Here is a 19,595-nt window from a genome sequence, read left to right on the forward strand (position 1 = left end):
AATTTTCCCTCTTCTGAAGCCCGTTTCCCCTCCTTTGTCATGATAGCGCCCGTACTAAACCGTAGGAAAAAGGGGGGAAATGAGCTTCAGAAGAGAAGAAATTCCAAAAGGAAAATACACATTTCGTGTAGAAATGGCAACATGGCATGCTTATTTGGGGCAGAGGGGACACACCAGTATAAAATGTAAACGTGCCGTTGAACGTGAAACAACACAATTTTTACTTTCTATTCTATTACTTACGGTGAAATATCAAATGTTAAAATAATAATAATAATAATAAAGAAATTGAAGTATCGACGTGTATAAGGAGGTACATATGATGTGGAATATGACCATATCTGAGGTACATGTTCTTTCTACCGTCTACCCCCTTGTTGGAAGTGTTGGTTAAGGTCTGAGCTTGCTCGGAGACTACGCCTGAACAGTCTCCAAGCATTCTTAGAACGAGCTTTTTGATCCTGAGATTGTAGACCTGGCTGGCTCAAAAGGACTTCCTGGTTTTCTGGTTCCATGTTTGACAAAAACAGAGATGTTACATCTACTCTGTGATGAAGAGGATGTTGTTTTCATTGATATAAGGAGGTAGGTACCTACATATGATGTGGAATATGACCATATCTGATATCTGAGGTACATGTTCTTTCTACCCCCTTGTTGGAAGTGTTGGTTAAGGTCCGAGCTTGCTCGGAGACTACGCCTGAACAGTCTCCAAGCTTTCTTAGAACGAGCTTTTTGATCCTGAGATTGTACACCTGGCTGGCTCATAAGGACTTCCTGGTTTTCTGGTTCCATGTTTGACAAAAACAGAGATGTTACATCTACTCTGTGATGAAGAGGATGTTGTTTTCATTGAGTAATTGTGTATTCTGATTGAGTGAGTAATACTTAAACAGGATTTAAAACATGAGAACTGGTTTCCATGTATTTTGTAGAAAATAGCTACTTCTAGCTAATAGAAATAGAGAAATGAATTGCGAGTGAGTAATAAACAGGATTTAAAACATGAGAACTGGTTTCCATGTATTTTGTAGAAAATAGCTACTTCTAGCTAATAGAAATAGAGAAATGAATTGAATAATATTATGAAATACCTGTGTGCATAATTGATAGCATACTGGAAGAAGAAAATGCAGAATAAATTGAACATGCAAGGAATAGCCTACGCTTTCTTCGTGCAAGTGTGTCGTGAGGAGCACAAGAAGAAACATCCGGAGGAGAATGTGGTGTTCGCCGAGTTCTCCAAGAAGTGCGCCGAAAGGTGGAAGGTAAGTCGAAACATACTATTTTTTATTATTTATTAAGGCCGGGGCCACAAAGTGAGTTTCAAACTCCGTTTACTTAAGTTTTAAACTCGATTTAGGCAATATGAAATTTATGAAATTTTTAAAAATCAAACACATGTTCCTTATTCCGAGAGTTAACAGGGTTTATACGCGACCTGGAAAACCTGGAAAAGTCATGGAATCTGAAAATCGGCCAAAAAGTCATGAAAAATCGTGAAAATTCAAAGAAAACCTGGAAAAGTCATCGAATTTGCCACCCGGTCAAATATTAAAAATTAAAAAAAATGTTGAAATTAAATATCTTTTTTTTTAAAAAAAAAGGCCTGCGGCGTATTCCCCCTCATATCCCTTGACGTTCTGCATATTGCATATTTCATTTAAATGAAGGGGTAATCTTGCTAATTTTTAGGTACCTCCATTCCTTAATTTTCTGGAAAACTCATGGATATTTTCTGAAAAAGTCATGGAATTCCGGGAAAAGCGTATAAACCCTGGTTAAACCGAGTTTAAACTCACTTTGTGCCCCCCCCCCCGGCTCAAGAGGTTTGATAGGGGGAACTGTAACAACGGAGGACTAAATAGATGGAAGGGGCCAAAGAGGGTAGATCTATCTAGGGCGGCTCTACTAATAATTCTTGAATTTCACGTGTATCCTGCCCCTGACTTTGAAAAGGGGTGGCTCGGTGAGGTTGTGGTTAAACGCTGGACTGGACTGGACTAGGCTTAAAAAAATAAATGAAAGAAAAATTGGATATCTTCGTATGTATTTTTTTTTTTTTTTTTTTTTTTTTTTTTAATCTATTCTAATATCAATCCTAATCAATTAATAAGATTTATTTAGGACAAACTTTGATTCCTCTTTATTGACCTTTTGTCCGTAGGAAAGTACCTAAGTAATGTGTTTGGTCCAATTTTTCAATGTCAATTTTTTTTTCTTTTTGTGCATAGTCCATTATAATGTGTATTATCCTTGACTTATTGCGCCATTTAAGGATGAACAACACCGCTCTTGTGTTTTTTAGAATGTTACCTGACCCCCCCCCCCCACCTGTTGGTGCAAGGAATATGTGGATTGTGTGGCCCTTTCCTCGACTCGGTACTTTCTTAGTCGGACTTGTAATCCCGTGGCCCGGAGTTGGAGTCCCACTGGCGACATGAAAATTTAGTAGCGTCATTAACGGGTATTGTAAAAGCTTAGCCAAAACAAATAAAATTGATTTAGGTAACAAATGATCAAATCAACATTTCACAAATTGATTTAACAAATCAACTAACAATAGTTTTGTTTTTTTTTTTTTTTATTTTTGTTTTTGGGTTTACTGGAAGAAGAAAAAGTTCCTTTCTTCACTGAGCTTTGAATGGATTGTTTATTAACTAGGTATTTTTCATTTTTTATTATTGGTTTCTTGTTGTGTTTTGAAGCGTGTTGAGAAATGCCAGCAATGTAACCTTGGTGTTTTTATTACCCTTTTATTGTTTCTAGTAGAGCTCAAGAATCGTTAATCCATTTGTTGGGAGAAAATTTGCTCCTGTTTTTCTCACCTTTCTCAGCAGGATGAAGGATTCTATTCTGTTTTGCGTTAATCCTGGTTTGTCAAGCATATCGAATTAAGGTCCAAGTTTGGACTATGACGAATTCAAATTGAGTTTTTTGTTTGTTCCACCTTAGTTCTCGCAGTTGGTAGTCGAATTCTGGAGAAATTTGACGAATGTTTAGATTACTTTGGACTTCGGGCATTAGCTTAAGGGTGATCGTTAGCTTGCCATGTAAAATTGCAGTCAATATGACTTTTTAAGCTGTGCCCACGCATGGTCGACGATCGATGACTGAAACCACGATCGATGACTGAAACCGTACACACTGCCTCGACAACATAGATTTACTTCGTGGGTCGTCGCCCTCGACTGTGTGGCTGTGGATAGAGCTTTAGAAACTTCGTAGGGTTTTCTACTAACCGTTTGCTGAAAAATAATTGCAATGTACTCAACCAAGTATTAGGCCCCTTGGTGCGGCAGAGGGTTAACTCGAAGGATGTGGTTGAATGGGCCCGCGGGGTGGAGTAGTTGGGGGGGTTTATTAAATTATTACAAAAAGAACACAGAAAACTTATACTCTTTTACCTGTGTTCTTCTTTTCAAGATGCATTCTTTCACAAAGTCATGTCAGAATCCATCAGCATATTTATTACATTTGGTTGTAGGCTAGTAGGAGATCATTATAATGGGTAATAGGTATATTCATTTTCCTTTTTGTTCATTCAAAATATGTGATTCTATTGATGAGTGTTTTGGTAATGGTGTTGACTACTGTAACTGTACTATTGTAGACTGTGATGCTCTTGCTCTTGTTTTAAAGAGGATTGATGATGTGAAGAGTTGAAGCGAACTGAACACATCAGCTGAGGCTTTATCGCCCATAAATCCAAGAGAGGACAGGATAGGAGAATGTCAGCACCTCATTTGTTTGGGAGATAAAGTTCGCCCCGAGCGGGAGTCGAACCCGCGACTTGGCGCTTAAACTTCCAAGCTAGCTTAGCTCACGTACAAAATAAAATTATTATCTACCAACTATTTGTGGAAATAAAATTCGTTTGGTTGGTTGGCTTGATTGTTGGTTAGTAAAAGAAAAGGAAAAGATTCTGTGGTTGGCTGTAAGGGACTTACTTTGGTGTGTTTGAAAAATAACTGTAATGCTGAACGATGGCTATTAGGTGTACCCCCGGCCCCCGGGTAGTGAAAGGGATCCATGTAATAATGGGCGGGGCAAGGGCTCGGCCCTCAGGCAGATGTACGGTACACCTTTCACTCTGATGTTGTCCAGAGAACATTAAATTTCCTCAACTTTGCCGCCACATCAACTTTTTAATCGATACAATAGGCGTAAGAAATTAAAAATGCCTCAAAATTTGAACAAACCCTTCAATTTGCATATTTTAAACCTAATTATGTATCAAACGATGTTAGGAAAGGTAATTAATGGGTATTAGCGTGTAGTTTGGACATTTTTAATTTAAATTTTAATTGAAATAAAGAACAAAAAAAAAATTACCATGTCGTAACTTCGAATATCCTCTCCCTACATCCATCCCTATAATTTTTGGAAGAAGTAGGTATCTTGTTTGCTATATGTAGAACTAAGTAATGTTTGAGTGCAATGTAGAATTCACACAGGAAAAGGGTCCGTTCAGGGTCCCCATTAGCCCGATGAGGTCCAAAATTTGCTGGACAAAATGTCCCTTATGTTCTGAACACATTTTTGAAATTTCATCAAAATCGGACAAATAAATCATTCGAGGTGAATTTCATCTGACAAATTAGAGGGAAAATGGTCGAGTTGAAACATTGCTCTCATTTCATTGAGTGAAACTCCATGCATCGGCTGGAATTGAATCCACGTTCTCCTGTTTACCAGGCGAGTGCTTTGACCACTACGCTACCGATTTATTAATGTAGTTAACTGTTGGGGAGTTATAATTAAATTATAAATTATAGTATTAAAAAGACATTAGGAAATAATCAAAGGTAATGTGAAGAATGATAATGATGTTGATAAAATTTTCAACTCTTTTACTACTGAAGTTATGTTTGTGTACTGAAGGAATGGTTATGCACCTACTTGTAATGAATGAATGACTTATGAAGATAATGAAAGATTAATACAAATGAAGCACTCTACTACGATAACACTTATATTATTGTTTGTAGGTACATCTTACATAGTAAATATGTACAGACATATATCGTAGTTTGTAAGTATTTTTCTACTTCTTATACTATGTAAGTATGTTCATGTACATAACTATTAAAGTACATAGATCCAAAAGTATACCAAAAGTTTTTAAGCCTATCAATGTCGTAATAAAAGTGGCTCAAATGACTGCACTGCACAGCCTACCTTGTATACAGCCTCTATTGTACAGCCTACATTTACTACAGCCTCTATTGTACAGCCTACATTTACTACAGCCTCTATCTTGATGATATTTTCTCTGAAGAGGCTCGTGACTACAGCTTTGGGGTATCTATCAACACGGAAAGAATGAGCATTAATGACCAGGACTTCTCGGTTTAAGCCATCTCTGATTGGCTGAAGAGTTTGAAATCAACTAATTAGGTTGCTTAATCCAAGATTTAAGCTATGTTTATATTCAAAGTCAGAATTTGGTCCCGGCTATTAGTACCGATTGGAAAGAAGAATATTACACCTCCGGAGTTACCCATTATTGTGAAAGCCATTTTTGCACGCTCCCTATTCTCCTTATCTAACCTTATGTCTGGCTGGCTGTACATATTTACAAAGGTGCGCATTTGACTAAATTGGTCCTTTTTTTCTGGCTGGACCAATTTAGTTTATTAGAATCAACTCTTCTTTGTTCCTTCACGTTTACCCAAGTGTTTGCTCGTGACTCGAGTTCTAAAAATAACATACCTGAGTACTGGAGTATCTGGCCAAATGGACTCTTACTAAACAGTACAAATTGTCTGCAGTTTACTGTGATCCCCACAGAAACATAGGTATCCGCAGTTTACAAAAAAAAAAAGAAGTTATTCACGGTCTCAGGTTTTATTCAATTTGAAATCCCATTTTTGTTCCCCTCTTGGTGAACATCGAAAAATTGGGAAGAGTCGATATATCTTATTTTATCGATTTTAACCACAGTGAGTTTAGTTCACAGTGATTTCGAATTTTAGATAAAACTAGGAATGCCGGATCCACACTAAGCGAACAGTAGACCCGGGGATAACTCTGTGTTTTGTCACATTTTAGAACGCCAACTTTTATTTTTCACAACCATTTGGAATTTGATTATAATTTTCTACAAGGAAAAAAAAAAATGTAGAATAGATAGAATATACCTTGTTTATCCTGCCAGAATGAGACTGAAAAGTCCCTTTACTCCCGCAGTCTAAACATGTATTCCAGATTTCCCTCAAAAAACAGCTCCAAGTATAGTTACAGAGTCGAGGGTTGATCCATTTTTCCATGACCAAGTCAAGTCTTCGGAAAAACATTTTGATTCGGAATCATTTATGATTATCATCATGAAACCCCCCAATTCTGAAGATAGGTAGTCGTCAATAATCGTAATGGGATCCATTTTCCATGCCCGACCTAACCGAGCATATTGGTTTTCTTTGTCTAGGATTATATCTATGATGATGTGCCTAATAATAATTTCCCAGAAGATGGAGGAAAAAAAAAAAAAAAAAAAAAAAACCGGAGCTCTTTTTTTTTTTTCAAATTGCCGTCTGGAAAACTCATGGATATTTTCTGAAAAAGTCGTGGAATTTCATTCCGGGAAAAGCGTATAAACCCTGGTTAAACCGAGTTTAAACTCGCTTTGTGTCCCCCCCGGCTCAAGAGGTTTGATAGGGGGAACTGTAACAACGGAGGACTAAATAGATGGAAGGGGCCAAAGAGGGTAGAATAGAAGAAAGCCAGCCGTTCCGAGAACAAACCTTATTTGTTTAGGATGAAGTTCGCTCCAGGTGGGAATCGAATCCGCGATCCGAGCCTTTTCCTATTAGTACCAGTCATTGCTAATAGTCCCGGTCGAACACATTTTCATCTCGGTCAATCCTTTAAATTTTTTTTAGTAGTTCCTGGCCCAAGTATTTCTAGTAATTCCCGGCCAAACCATTTTTCTGCGTAGTCCTCCTCCGATGGTACAGTGTTTCGTTCAGCATGTGATGCTTGATGCTATAGCTCCTACAAACATAGGGAGAGGAAGTGAGAGAGAGAGAGGCAACAATGTTCTCTCACGTACAAGAGAGAGAGAGAGAGACTTCCAGCACCAGAACAGAAACACAACGTTCATGTGTTTGGAATATTTTCAACATGGCCGCCGCTTTCAGACTAATGAACTCCCGAGCTCTGAAATCATACAGGGTGTTCGTATATCACTCCTGAACTCGATGTCAATTACAGGGTGGTCTCTTCCGATTTCTGAAATGACAGGGGATATCCCTCTTTCCCCCCCTCTTGGTTCCTCTTATTCCTATGCCCATGAAATATACTGGATGGCCTTCCCAACTTTTGTTTGATTTGTTACAAAAATTTGGAGATTTTTTTTTTTTTTTTTTTTTTTTGGACAGACAAGAATAGGCGTCAAAGTACGTCGACTTTAATTTGACAGGCATCTGGTGATGAGGGACATACTACGAGATGGGAATGCTACGACACAGACCACAAGCGTCCATTGTAGCAGTTGTTTCATTGCCACGAAATAAAAACGGCGGCGAAACACTCATCTTTGCGCATTTTTACTGGAAATACGGAGGCTGACGGATTGGATTTGGTAGGAACAAGATATCGCTTGGCAAGTTTTCAGTTCTATTCCTAACTCGTTTACATGGGTATTCGGTAGACTTCAGTCTCGTTGTGGTAACGAAAGGGATTTTAACCACCATGATTCAAGCAAGCCAGCAGTCCAAGTTCTTCATACCGCGTGTAACAGCGCATCCAAACCTCAAGCTAAACCAACACAAAGATTAGCAAACCACAGGATGTAAACGAAAAGCCGAACACCACTCAAAAACGAGTTTGTTGAGACCTATTTTTTCAGTATCGATTATTTTGAAACTTCTGACTATGGCTCTTGGCTTCTCTAGAGAAATATTGTCTTGGAGATTCGGACCAATGATTTATCGATTGACTGTTTTCGATTCACTCTTCTGGCGTTTTTCGAAAATGAACTTAACTGGACTTGATAGTGATTTATTTTGACACGGGAGTGCAAGAGATGGACAATGGCTATCCCATCTGAATGGGCCTCATTTGAATAAAATAATGTTTGATTTGGAGTGTGTGTGCAATTTATTCATTTTGACCAAATGGTAACTAACACTCCTTTCTTTTTTTTCTTCTTCACTATTGGAGTAGTTTCAAATGGCTTACCAAGTTTCAAGTCGCATTCCGGCATGTAGGTACCTAACTCAAAGGTTGATAATAACAATAATAATAATAATAATAATAATAATAATAATAATAATAATTTACTTCACAAATCATCTAAGAAGTCCATTTTATTCTACGGAGAACCATGTTTTATTCAGCAATCAAATCTTGCGTTCTTATTGGGATTATATTATTTTGGTTGATTTGGTTACATGGTTGATTCTCAAATTAAGTTGTCTCAATTATCCAGGATCGACTGTATTTCATATCGGTAGATAAAGTCGATAGTTATGATTTGCCATAGCCACCTTGGTGTACCCGGACTCACACACATATTTCCAATATTTATGACAACGCCAGTTACTACTATACGCCATGTACAGGTTGTTTTTACTATAACTACTTGCAAATACTACTTAACTGATACTACACTCATACTACTGCTAACTAATACTAATATTGTCGTGAACAATTGAGTTTTTTATGAATGGCATTCGACAAACCTGGGATTACTAGTTGATAGAGTTATACGGCTCCAATTGATAGTGTTGTAGAGCCTGTCGCCTGTCGTGAACAATTGAGTTTTTATGAATGGCATTCGACAAACCTGGGATTACTAGTTGATAGAGTTATACGGCTCCAATTGATAGTGTTGTAGAGCCTGTCGCCTGTCCTAATTGGGTAGCTTTCCAGTTTTGTATGCGCTATGTGTTGTAGTGTGCATCTATCAACACGGAAAAAATGAGCATTAATGACCAGGATTTCTCGGACTAAGCCATCTCTGATTAGCTGAAGAGTTTGAAATCAACTAATCAGGTTGCTTAATCCAAGATTTAAGCTAAGTTTATATTCAAAGTCAGAATTTGGTCCCGGCTATTAGTACCGATTGGAAAGAAGAATATTACACATCCGGGATTACCCATTATTGTGAAAGCCATTTTTGCACGCTCCCTATTCTCCTTATCTAACCTTATGTCTGTCTGGCTGTACATATTTACAAAGGTGCGCATTTGACTAAATTGGTCCTTTTTTCTGGCTGGACCAATTTAGTTTATTAGAATCAACTCTTCTTTGTTCCTTCACGTTTACCCAAGTGTTTGCTCGTGACTCGAGTAAAGTTCTCTCGGCAGGGCAATTTATTGAACTTGATGTGCTCAATCTACATGGGTCATCGCATCATTATTTTAGGTACACTTTTTCACTACAGGGTAAATTTGTTCACTTCAAATGCCCTGGCAATCTTGAAATGCACACCTTTGGGGGTTGATTCTCTACAAGTCTACATGTACGTACACTTTTACACTTAAAATTGTTCACTTGAAATATATGCCTTGAAAGGCACATTTGGGACTTTGTAGTCCTAGTCTTGCACGGGAAACGTGGTACTTTATTTTTGGACACTGGCGGTACCTATATTTCCTTTTGGGTCACAAAAAAAGACGTTGTTTGTATAATTCACGTAGAATAGAAGGAGACGTAGCTAAGTACCTAATATTATTCTGGCAATACTTTGTACGTGCTGGCCATGGTTCCACCGCTTCCTATATGATTATCTTGCTATTATGGCTGATGAGTATTTGGGAGAATATTCTTCAATGTCTGTTCAACAGTCTGTATGTCTGTGTACTATTTTTGGGGTCGAGTGGATTGGAACACATCACATGCCTTCAGCTACACTCCATTTGTCAAGGGTCTAGGTTTTCCTTGCCCTTGGGATCAATTTCCTTTGAAGAAACCATTTACTAGTGAAAATTTGTAATGAAACAATACCCAAGTTCGGTGTCTAAATTCTAAACGGTAGGACTTGGAACATTTGAAATTTGACATTAATGTAGGAAGTTACTTACGGGTTGCGGGGTGAATGCAAAAGAAACTTTGCCTCGGTTTAGAGACCTCGGGTTTGAGGCCCGTTCGAGGCAGAAAATTTCGTTTGATTCAACGAGACCACGACTGTAACGATGTTGATCAAACCATCTGATGTTGACACTGTATTGAAAAAAAAAAAAACGAACCAATGTGGTTGAATGTTGGTGTAGGTATTGGCTAACCAGAGGTTGTGAGCTATGACTTGGAGTTCTGTGTGGCAAAACCCGTGAAGACGTGGCTTCTGGCTTGTTGGTGTTTTAGGCCAGCCAATCACTATCAGGTAGACCTGATATTGTGTGTGCTCATCAGAGGTAGACCTGGCAGGCGGTCAGGTCTACCTGAAAGTGAGTGGCTGGCCTAAGATACATACTATGAACTGGGTACCTGTATTCAATTTCCAGATAAAAATATGGAAAATTCTGCCAGTGACGATAGCACTCTAACACCCACATTTATGAACAAAATGCTGGCTTTTAAGTTCGTGCTAAGCATAGTCTCAAGGCATTTGATTGGTCAATTTTGACTTGAGACTGATCTAAGAACGATCATTCTTGTTCATAAATACGAGTGTCAATGCCTCAGTTCCCAATGGATCACTGAAAGTGTTCATCCGGATACCAACCACGCACAACGTTGATCTATCGGTAGGTACCCGGATCTGTGACCATCTGAATAATCGCGTGGCTATTCCCGACCTCACTCAGGCTGGGTGGTCAGGTAAATGTGAGGAGGCTGTCAGCTTCAATCAGCTTGTCCCCGAACGGAGGTAAGGAGGCTGTCAGCTTCAATCAGCTTGTCCCCGAACGGAGGTAAGGAGGCTGTCAGCTTGTCCCCGAACGGAGGTAAAACTCCACATTCTAAAAAAAAAAAAAAAAAAATTAAAAATTTAAAAAGGAACATTGTTATGTTTGTGTACTGTAGGAATGGTTATGCACCTACTTGTAATGAATGAATGACTTATGAAGATAATGAAAGATTAATACAAATGAAGCACTCTGCTACGATAACACTTACATTATTGTTTGTAGGTACATCTTACATTGTAAATATGTACAGTTTGTACAGACATATATCGTAGTTTGTAAGTATTTTTCTACTTCTTATACTATGTAAGTATGTTCATGTACATAACTATTAAAGTACATACTGCCTCCCTCCTATTCTTCACGTTCTATAATTTCTACTCTTGTTGTTTAATTACCCCACACTTACTACCAGTAAATTATTTAATTGCAGACCTATTTAGTACTTACATAAGAGAGATGCTAAATGAAATAAGAATTGAGTCAGTGGGGTAACTAATTCTGAACCATATGCGCTTGGAAATGTGTTTCTATTTGTCTATGTCTTCCTCAAGTAAATTATTTAATTGCAGACCTATTTAGTACTTACATAAGAGAGATGCTAAATGAAAAAATGAAATAAGAATTGAGTCAGTGGGGTAACTAATTCTGAACCATATGCGCTTGGAAATGTGTTTCTATTTGTCTATGTCTTCCTCAATTCACTGCGTAAGTGTCTGAACTGATAACACAGTTAACGTAAAATTCGACACTAGTATTGCATAAATGGCAAATTAATTCAGATTTTATTAACGACTTTCAAATTTTCATTTCATGTGCTCGTAATCGTAAGCCCATGTTTGTTCAAAATAACGTCACACCTCGTTCTTTGATACCTACAAAATATGGAAAACAGAAATGTACTGGTAAATTTGACATTCCAGTAGGGATCACAAGGTAGATCCATTTTTAGCATCTTCAGTCCATTGTGTGCGTAGTGCTTACAGGATAGGAAAAATCAAGGTCCAAGTCCTTCTGCTTTATTCAGACTGTCACCTTATTAAACATATCCCTTTCTTCCTCTTCTTCCAGTAATGCCCATTACTGGACGTTGGTAATCAACTTGGCTAATCTTATTGGATCTTGAACTGTTGTTCCCTTTAGTGTATCCCTTTTCCTGTAGTGTAATAGTTTTGTCCAAAATGCCCAAAAAATCGGGTCCATAAAAAACAACCTTGATTTTTAACCATGTTCTCCGTTTTCGTGTGCTTACAGAATAGAAAAATGCCCAAGGAAAAGGACGTGAAGCCCCGTGGCCGCATGACTGCCTACGCTTTCTTCGTGCAAGTGTGTCGTGAGGAGCACAAGAAGAAACATCCGGAGGAGAATGTGGTGTTCGCCGAGTTCTCCAAGAAGTGCGCCGAAAGGTGGAAGGTAAGTCGAAACATACTATTATTTATTAAGGCCGGGGCCACAAAGTGAGTTTCAAACTCCGTTTAATTAAGTTTTAACTCGATTTAGGCAATATGAAATTTTTAAAAATCAAACACATGTTCCTTATTCCGAGAGTTAACAGGGTTTATACGCGACCTGGAAAAGTCATGGAATCTGAAAATCGGCCAAAAAGTCATGGAAAATCGTGAAAATTCAAAGAAAACCTGGAAAAGTCATGGTACACAGTGACGTTAAACTTGACCCCCTTGATTTTTTTACTTTCTATTTTTATAAGCTTTTCTGTTGTGATCCAAAAGTATACCAAAAGTTTTTAAGCCTATCAATGTCGTAATAAAAGAGGCTCAAATGACTGCACTGCACTGCACAGCCTATCTTGTATACAGCCTCTATTGTACAGCCTACATTTACTACAGCCTCTATCTTGATGATATTTTCTCTGAAGAGGCTCGTGACTACAGCTTTGGGGTCCTAAACTTCACTCTCTCTCTCTCTCTATCTCGCGTTTTTTTTTCGAACCATAAAAGTTGTTTGGTGTTGTTTTTCAAAACATGTAAGTGGTTTCAAAATGGGTTCTTCTTGCTAAACAAAAACAGTAACGTGACGGTGTTATGTAATAAACATGAGACTCTCTCGCGCTGCTGTCACAATTTTATTCTTGTTGATTGTCCTATATTTTTTTCTATCGATACAATATCGTTCGTTCGCCCTTGTCCCATATAATTATATTGTTTTCAAGGGCTCAACTTCGATTTTCATGGCAAAAGTTTTTTCACAGCAGGAGTTTTACTCTTTATTAGCCCACAGGCCGAAGGTACTTCCCCACAGTTACTTACGTTGACCTCACCCAGTCTGAGAGGGGCCGGGAAAAACAGCTACATAGAAGATCCTGAAACGGATGGTCCAAATACCAACCTTGCTTACCTTCGGTGACTAAACGAAAGCCGTTGCACCTAACTTGGGGAACGGGGATATGAATTTAAGAGGTATGCCAAGGGAAAACCTCGGAATAATGGCCAAAAGCTGTGTGTCCTATTCGGAGGTTTCACTGTTTCATTACAATTACAAATTTTCATCAGTAAATGGGTTTCTTCACACTGTATATTTACAATGTGTTTTTCACTGACTCATTTATGAAAAGTGTTATGAGTTTATGAGTGTGAGTCACGGGACACAAAGAAATTAATTTGGCCATGACCTTCCTCTGACTCGATTTTTTATGTCGCATCTGGGGTTCGAACCAGTCTCTCGTTGGTTATGAATACAAAAGCAACCGAACTACAGGGACTGAGGCGTGGAAAATTTGTACTCGTATTTGGCTTGCAAATACATCAACGGGTCACTTTCGGGTGTTCTCCCATTGATGCAGGACCCCTACATGAGAAGTGCTGTGTCTTTTCTCGCCCATCTGATGAGAGGCATTTTACAAATTTAACATCTCATCGAAAGGCACTCAAATTCAACATCTCATCGGATTGCACTGCAAAGATCAGCTTATGATACTTCACTTACTCAAATTGAAATCCCTTCTTGCACATCTGATGAGGGACACACCACGTTACGGGCATGCTACGTCCCAGACCACACGAGTCCAATGTATCAGTTTCATCGAAATGAGAACGGCAATGGAACACTCACGAGCAGTATGACTCATTCCTTCATTTTTCATCACACAATTACACATTCCTAAATCACATTCACAGCTCTATTCACCCAGGTATAATCTCTATGGGTTATGCCTCATACATAATGTTTCAGAGCATTGGCTAGACAGCTTGACTCTTCATCGTGGCGTTATTAGTCAAGTTCATCCATAACAAATACTCTACCTGTGTGTCTGTGTAGTAAGTAGTAACACATCTCCTTTTGTACTCTGGCTGCACCTCGGCCCGCGGATTATATGTCTGAGCGCTCGGAGCTGAGTATAATAACAATAAAGAATTATGCGGTGTTTAAGCACTGTAGGCAGAGTTGGTTTGGCCCGGCGTTATTAGTCAAGTTCATCCATAACAAATACTCTACCTGTGTGTCTGTGTAGTAACACATCTCCTTTTGTACTCTGGCTGCACCTCGGCCCGCAGATTATATGTCTGAGCGCTCGGAGCTGAGTATAATAACAATAAAGAATTATGCGGTGTTTAAGCACTGTAGGCAGAGTTGGTTTGGCCAGTAGGGCAAGCAGGCGATTGATTAGCGCCATCGCCATTCATGAGAGGCTTTTTATTGTGTCAGGTGGGTTTTATCAATGACTCAATCCGAGATTGCACTCATTGAATAGGGTCGTTGTTAATATCGAGTTATTCAAATCCAATGCCCCCGTATGTACTGATTCTACTGAGGAGTAATGAGTAATGAGACGCAGTGTGTGTGTAATTTCTTGTCTGATTAGGTGTTGATGTCCCGGCCTTATACTATCTACTATGTGTGTACTCTCTCAGGTTCCATTCATAAATACACCTGCATAGAGAAAGGAGACGGTATCTTTCATTAAGATGTAGCGGTATCTCTCATCATAGTGTAGTAGTTGTGATTACAATCACTTCCATTATGTCAATTATTAGGCGTACTTGTTGTTATGATTAAAACAACCACTCCATATATCTTCATATAGGTGTGATGTAGTGTGTATTACCTACCATCAGCTTGTACGGTCGAATGTGGAGAATTCGGACTCGAGCGATCGGACATTTTCTTGATTTGGGAAGTTTTTGGGTCAAGATCGGTGCCGCTTTTTGGTGGTTTTCGTACTGGCTTACTGATTCTACTGAGGAGTAATGAGACGCAGTGTGTGTGTAATTTCTTGTCTGATTAGGTGTTGATGTCCCGGACTAATACTATGTGCTATGTGTGTACTCTCTCAGGTTCCATTCATAAATACACCTGCATAGAGAGAGGAGACGGTATCTTTCATTAAGATGTAGCGGTATCTTTCTTGATTTGGGAAGTTTTTGGGGCAAGATCGGTGCCGCTTTTTGGTGGTTTTCGCACTGGCTAGAAGACCACCCTAAAATCATACCCGAGAAACCCAGCTAAGCATAATTTAATGGGAGATAAGGGAAGAAGTGTGATATTCACACCAATTTTTCTTTTTAAAGGGTGTCCCAATAAGAACGCAAGATTTGAAAGGGTTATAACTTTTTTATGCGTTGTTAATGTACCATCAAAGTGAAGTCGAGGAAGTTGTTTGTCTGATTATTGTTCCATACAAAATTTCAGAATGTTTACTTCACAAATCATCTAAGAAGTCCATTTTATTCTACGGAGAACCATGTTTTATTCAGCAATCAAATCTTGCGTTCTTATTGGGATTATATTATTTTGGTTGATTTGGTTACATGGTTGATTCTCAAATTAAGTTGTCTCAATTATCCAGGATCGACTGTATTTCATATCGGTAGATAAAGTCGATAGTTATGATTTGCCATAGCCACCTTGGTGTACCCGGACTCACACACATATTTCCAATATTTATGACAACGCCAGTTACTACTATACGCCATGTACAGGTTGTTTTTACTATAACTACTTGCAAATACTACTTAACTGATACTACACTCATACTACTGCTAACTAATACTGTCGTGAACAATTGAGTTTTTATGAATGGCATTCGACAAACCTGGGATTACTAGTTGATAGAGTTATACGGCTCCAATTGATAGTGTTGTAGAGCCTGTCGCCTGTCCTAATTGGGTAGCTTTCCAGTTTTGTATGCGCTATGTGTTGTAGTGTGTATCTATCAACACGGAAAGAATGAGCATTAATGACCAGGACTTCTCGGTTTAAGCCATCTCTGATTGGCTGAAGAGTTTGAAATCAACTAATTAGGTTGCTTAATCCAAGATTTAAGCTATGTTTATATTCAAAGTCAGAATTTGGTCCCGGCTATTAGTACCGATTGGAAAGAAGAATATTACACCTCCGGAGTTACCCATTATTGTGAAAGCCATTTTTGCACGCTCCCTATTCTCCTTATCTAACCTTATGTCTGGCTGGCTGTACATATTTACAAAGGTGCGCATTTGACTAAATTGGTCCTTTTTTTCTGGCTGGACCAATTTAGTTTATTAGAATCAACTCTTCTTTGTTCCTTCACGTTTACCCAAGTGTTTGCTCGTGACTCGAGTTCTAAAAATAACATACCTGAGTACTGGAGTATCTGGCCAAATGGACTCTTACTAAACAGTACAAATTGTCTGCAGTTTACTGTGATCCCCACAGAAACATAGGTATCCGCAGTTTACAAAAAAAAAAAGAAGTTATTCACGGTCTCAGGTTTTATTCAATTTGAAATCCCATTTTTGTTCCCCTCTTGGTGAACATCGAAAAATTGGGAAGAGTCGATATATCTTATTTTATCGATTTTAACCACAGTGAGTTTAGTTCACAGTGATTTCGAATTTTAGATAAAACTAGGAATGCCGGATCCACACTAAGCGAACAGTAGACCCGGGGATAACTCTGTGTTTTGTCACATTTTAGAACGCCAACTTTTATTTTTCACAACCATTTGGAATTTGATTATAATTTTCTACAAGGAAAAAAAAAAATGTAGAATAGATAGAATATACCTTGTTTATCCTGCCAGAATGAGACTGAAAAGTCCCTTTACTCCCGCAGTCTAAACATGTATTCCAGATTTCCCTCAAAAAACAGCTCCAAGTATAGTTACAGAGTCGAGGGTTGATCCATTTTTCCATGACCAAGTCAAGTCTTCGGAAAAACATTTTGATTCGGAATCATTTATGATTATCATCATGAAACCCCCCAATTCTGAAGATAGGTAGTCGTCAATAATCGTAATGGGATCCATTTTCCATGCCCGACCTAACCGAGCATATTGGTTTTCTTTGTCTAGGATTATATCTATGATGATGTGCCTAATAATAATTTCCCAGAAGATGGAGGAAAAAAAAAAAAAAAAAAAAAACCCGGAGCTCTATGCTTTGTTTCGGTCAGGGGTTCTCCAACCTGGCTTGTTTCCCCAAAATCAGAACCCTGAATTTTACCCACCTTTACCCGGGATTAATAATTTATAGTCGAATTATTGAACGAAAGTTGAAACAATTACCAAACTTTTGATATTTATACGAATTCAGAGTTTTACTCCCAAAGTGGATTTGAGCCTGACATATTGCGTTTAATTCCTGAAGAGGTTTTTAGCCAGACAGCAGACAGACTCTTTTTAAGGTCTAGTAAGCGTTTCGTTCTTATTTGAACTCGTCAGCTAGACGCTAGACCTCGGACTCCTCAGGTACTGAGTTAATAAATCAGAAGTCCAAGTAGTGATATTTCGGGAAAGTGAGAACTTCTACAATACCTGTAACGCGTCGCGTCGCCAGGGTAATACCGGCCCAGGTTTGAGAACCCCCCGAGTATATAAACAGTCCCGAGAGACCAAGCCAGGCAGAAGTGAATGCAAGGCAAAGCAAGAAAGAGAGAGAAGTTCTTGTGGAGCTGAAATCTAATTGGTTCCATGAAACGAAACGAATGGTTCGAGGCTATTTCTGATGGAGAGGTATAGAATGACCTTCCACCTAGCTAGAAGCTGGTGAGCCTGTGAGTCCTTGCGGCTCGTACTGTAATGAAGAAAAAATTTCGACCCATATTTCATGCTACAGTACGAGGGGTACCACCTACCACAAGGAGAACAGAGGTTGGAGAGAGTGATCAATCCTCTTGAACTAATCTGGGGTTGAATTTTCACTGAAAACTAAAGATGTGTCCATACATAGTCGACCTCACTGAAACTGTACACTGCCTCGACAAGGTTTCTAGATTCACCTCGTCGTCGATCGACTATATGTACATTAAGATCGATCTCTTATATGTACATTAAGATCGATCTACTATGTACATTAAGATCGATCTACTTACTATATGTACATTAAGATCGATCTACTATATGTACATTAAGATCGATCTACTATATGTACATTAAGATCGATCTACTCTATGTACATTAAGATCGATCTACTATATGTACATTAAGATCGATCTACACAGCGAACGGGGGAATCACTAATGGAAATGAATAGGCGTCTTATATGTACATTAAGATCGATCTACTATATGTACATTAAGATCGATCTACTATATGTACATTAAGATCGATCTACACAGCGAACGGGGGAATCACTAATGGAAATGAATAGGCGTCACCGATCTTAACCAAAAGTTTCGTGTAGCATCCTTGTCAAATGTGACAAGGATGCTATTTGACAAATTTCAAGACTAGCTCTTACCGTTCTCGAGATATTTTGTTTACAGACAGAAGGACAGACAGACACACACACGGACCAATGGCTGAAACTTTGGATTTAGGCTCTAGGGACCTCAAAACGAACGTGTATACTAAAAACTGATAATCGAAATTACTTCTTCCTATAGATATACATAGATAAGGAAAGTACGAGTAAAAAGGATGTGTAATTGAATACGCAGACAGAAGTTGGTCGGTTTAGACTAAAGACGAGTAGACTAGACATAAGCATAGGATATACATGGTAGGATATACAATAGACACATTTAACGCGTATTGTTTTCCTAGTGCAACAGTCCTTAATAGTGGCATATTAAGGTCTCATGTGTGGCTCTTCCTTAACCTTCCTAACATCCTAACCAATAATGATAAATAGCTACTACTAATGCTATGACTGCCAGCGTCAATACACGTTGAATGAACCTGTCCCCGAGAGAGCATTGCAGTTGGGCAACGTTGTGCGTGGTTGATTTAGGAACGGGCGACCACATAAGACGGATTTAGGAACAACAACAACAACAACACCAACAACAATACCAACAACAACAACACCACCAACAACACCACCAACAACAACACCAACAACAACAACAACACCAACAACACCACCAACAACACCACCAACAACACCACCAACAACAACAACACCAACAACAACAACACCAACAACAACAACAACAACAACAACAACAACAACAACCAACAACCAACAACCAACAACCAACAACCAACAACCAACAACCAACAACCAACAACAACAACAACACCAACACCAACACCAACACCAACGACAACAACAACAACAACAACAACAACAACAACAACAACAACAACAACAACAACAACAACAACAACTGACTGTAATCATAACATGTTGACATTGCCAAAAATTTTCCGAAATATAAACGGGATTTTACTTTCCGTGTTCGGAATATAAACGGGATCATTAATTATGATTTAAAAACTAGTGTAGGATCTCGAGATAATGGTATGGATTTAAGTCAATAGGAAATTCTCTAAGGACCCCCGCACACTGCATATGAGTCAGT

The 19,595-nt window shown here is 38.6% G+C and overlaps 1 protein-coding gene across 2 annotated transcripts in view; it reads left to right on the forward strand.

Moving 5' to 3' along the window:
• The window catches only part of LOC103524935, a 90,752-nt gene that overhangs the window by 21,427 nt on the left and 49,730 nt on the right, over window positions 1-19,595 (forward strand). For both annotated transcript variants that reach the window (XM_017449807.2, XM_008489977.3), the window contains one exon: window positions 12,108-12,266. In XM_017449807.2, coding sequence (XP_017305296.1) covers window positions 12,117-12,266 — 150 coding nt within the window. In that variant the 5' untranslated portion in view covers window positions 12,108-12,116. The remainder of the gene's footprint in view (window positions 1-12,107; window positions 12,267-19,595) is intronic.

The sequence above is a fragment of the Diaphorina citri genome, unplaced genomic scaffold (genome assembly GCF_000475195.1).
Source record: "Diaphorina citri unplaced genomic scaffold, Diaci psyllid genome assembly version 1.1 scaffold128, whole genome shotgun sequence".
In the NCBI taxonomy this organism is placed as follows: Eukaryota; Metazoa; Arthropoda; class Insecta; order Hemiptera; family Psyllidae; genus Diaphorina; species Diaphorina citri.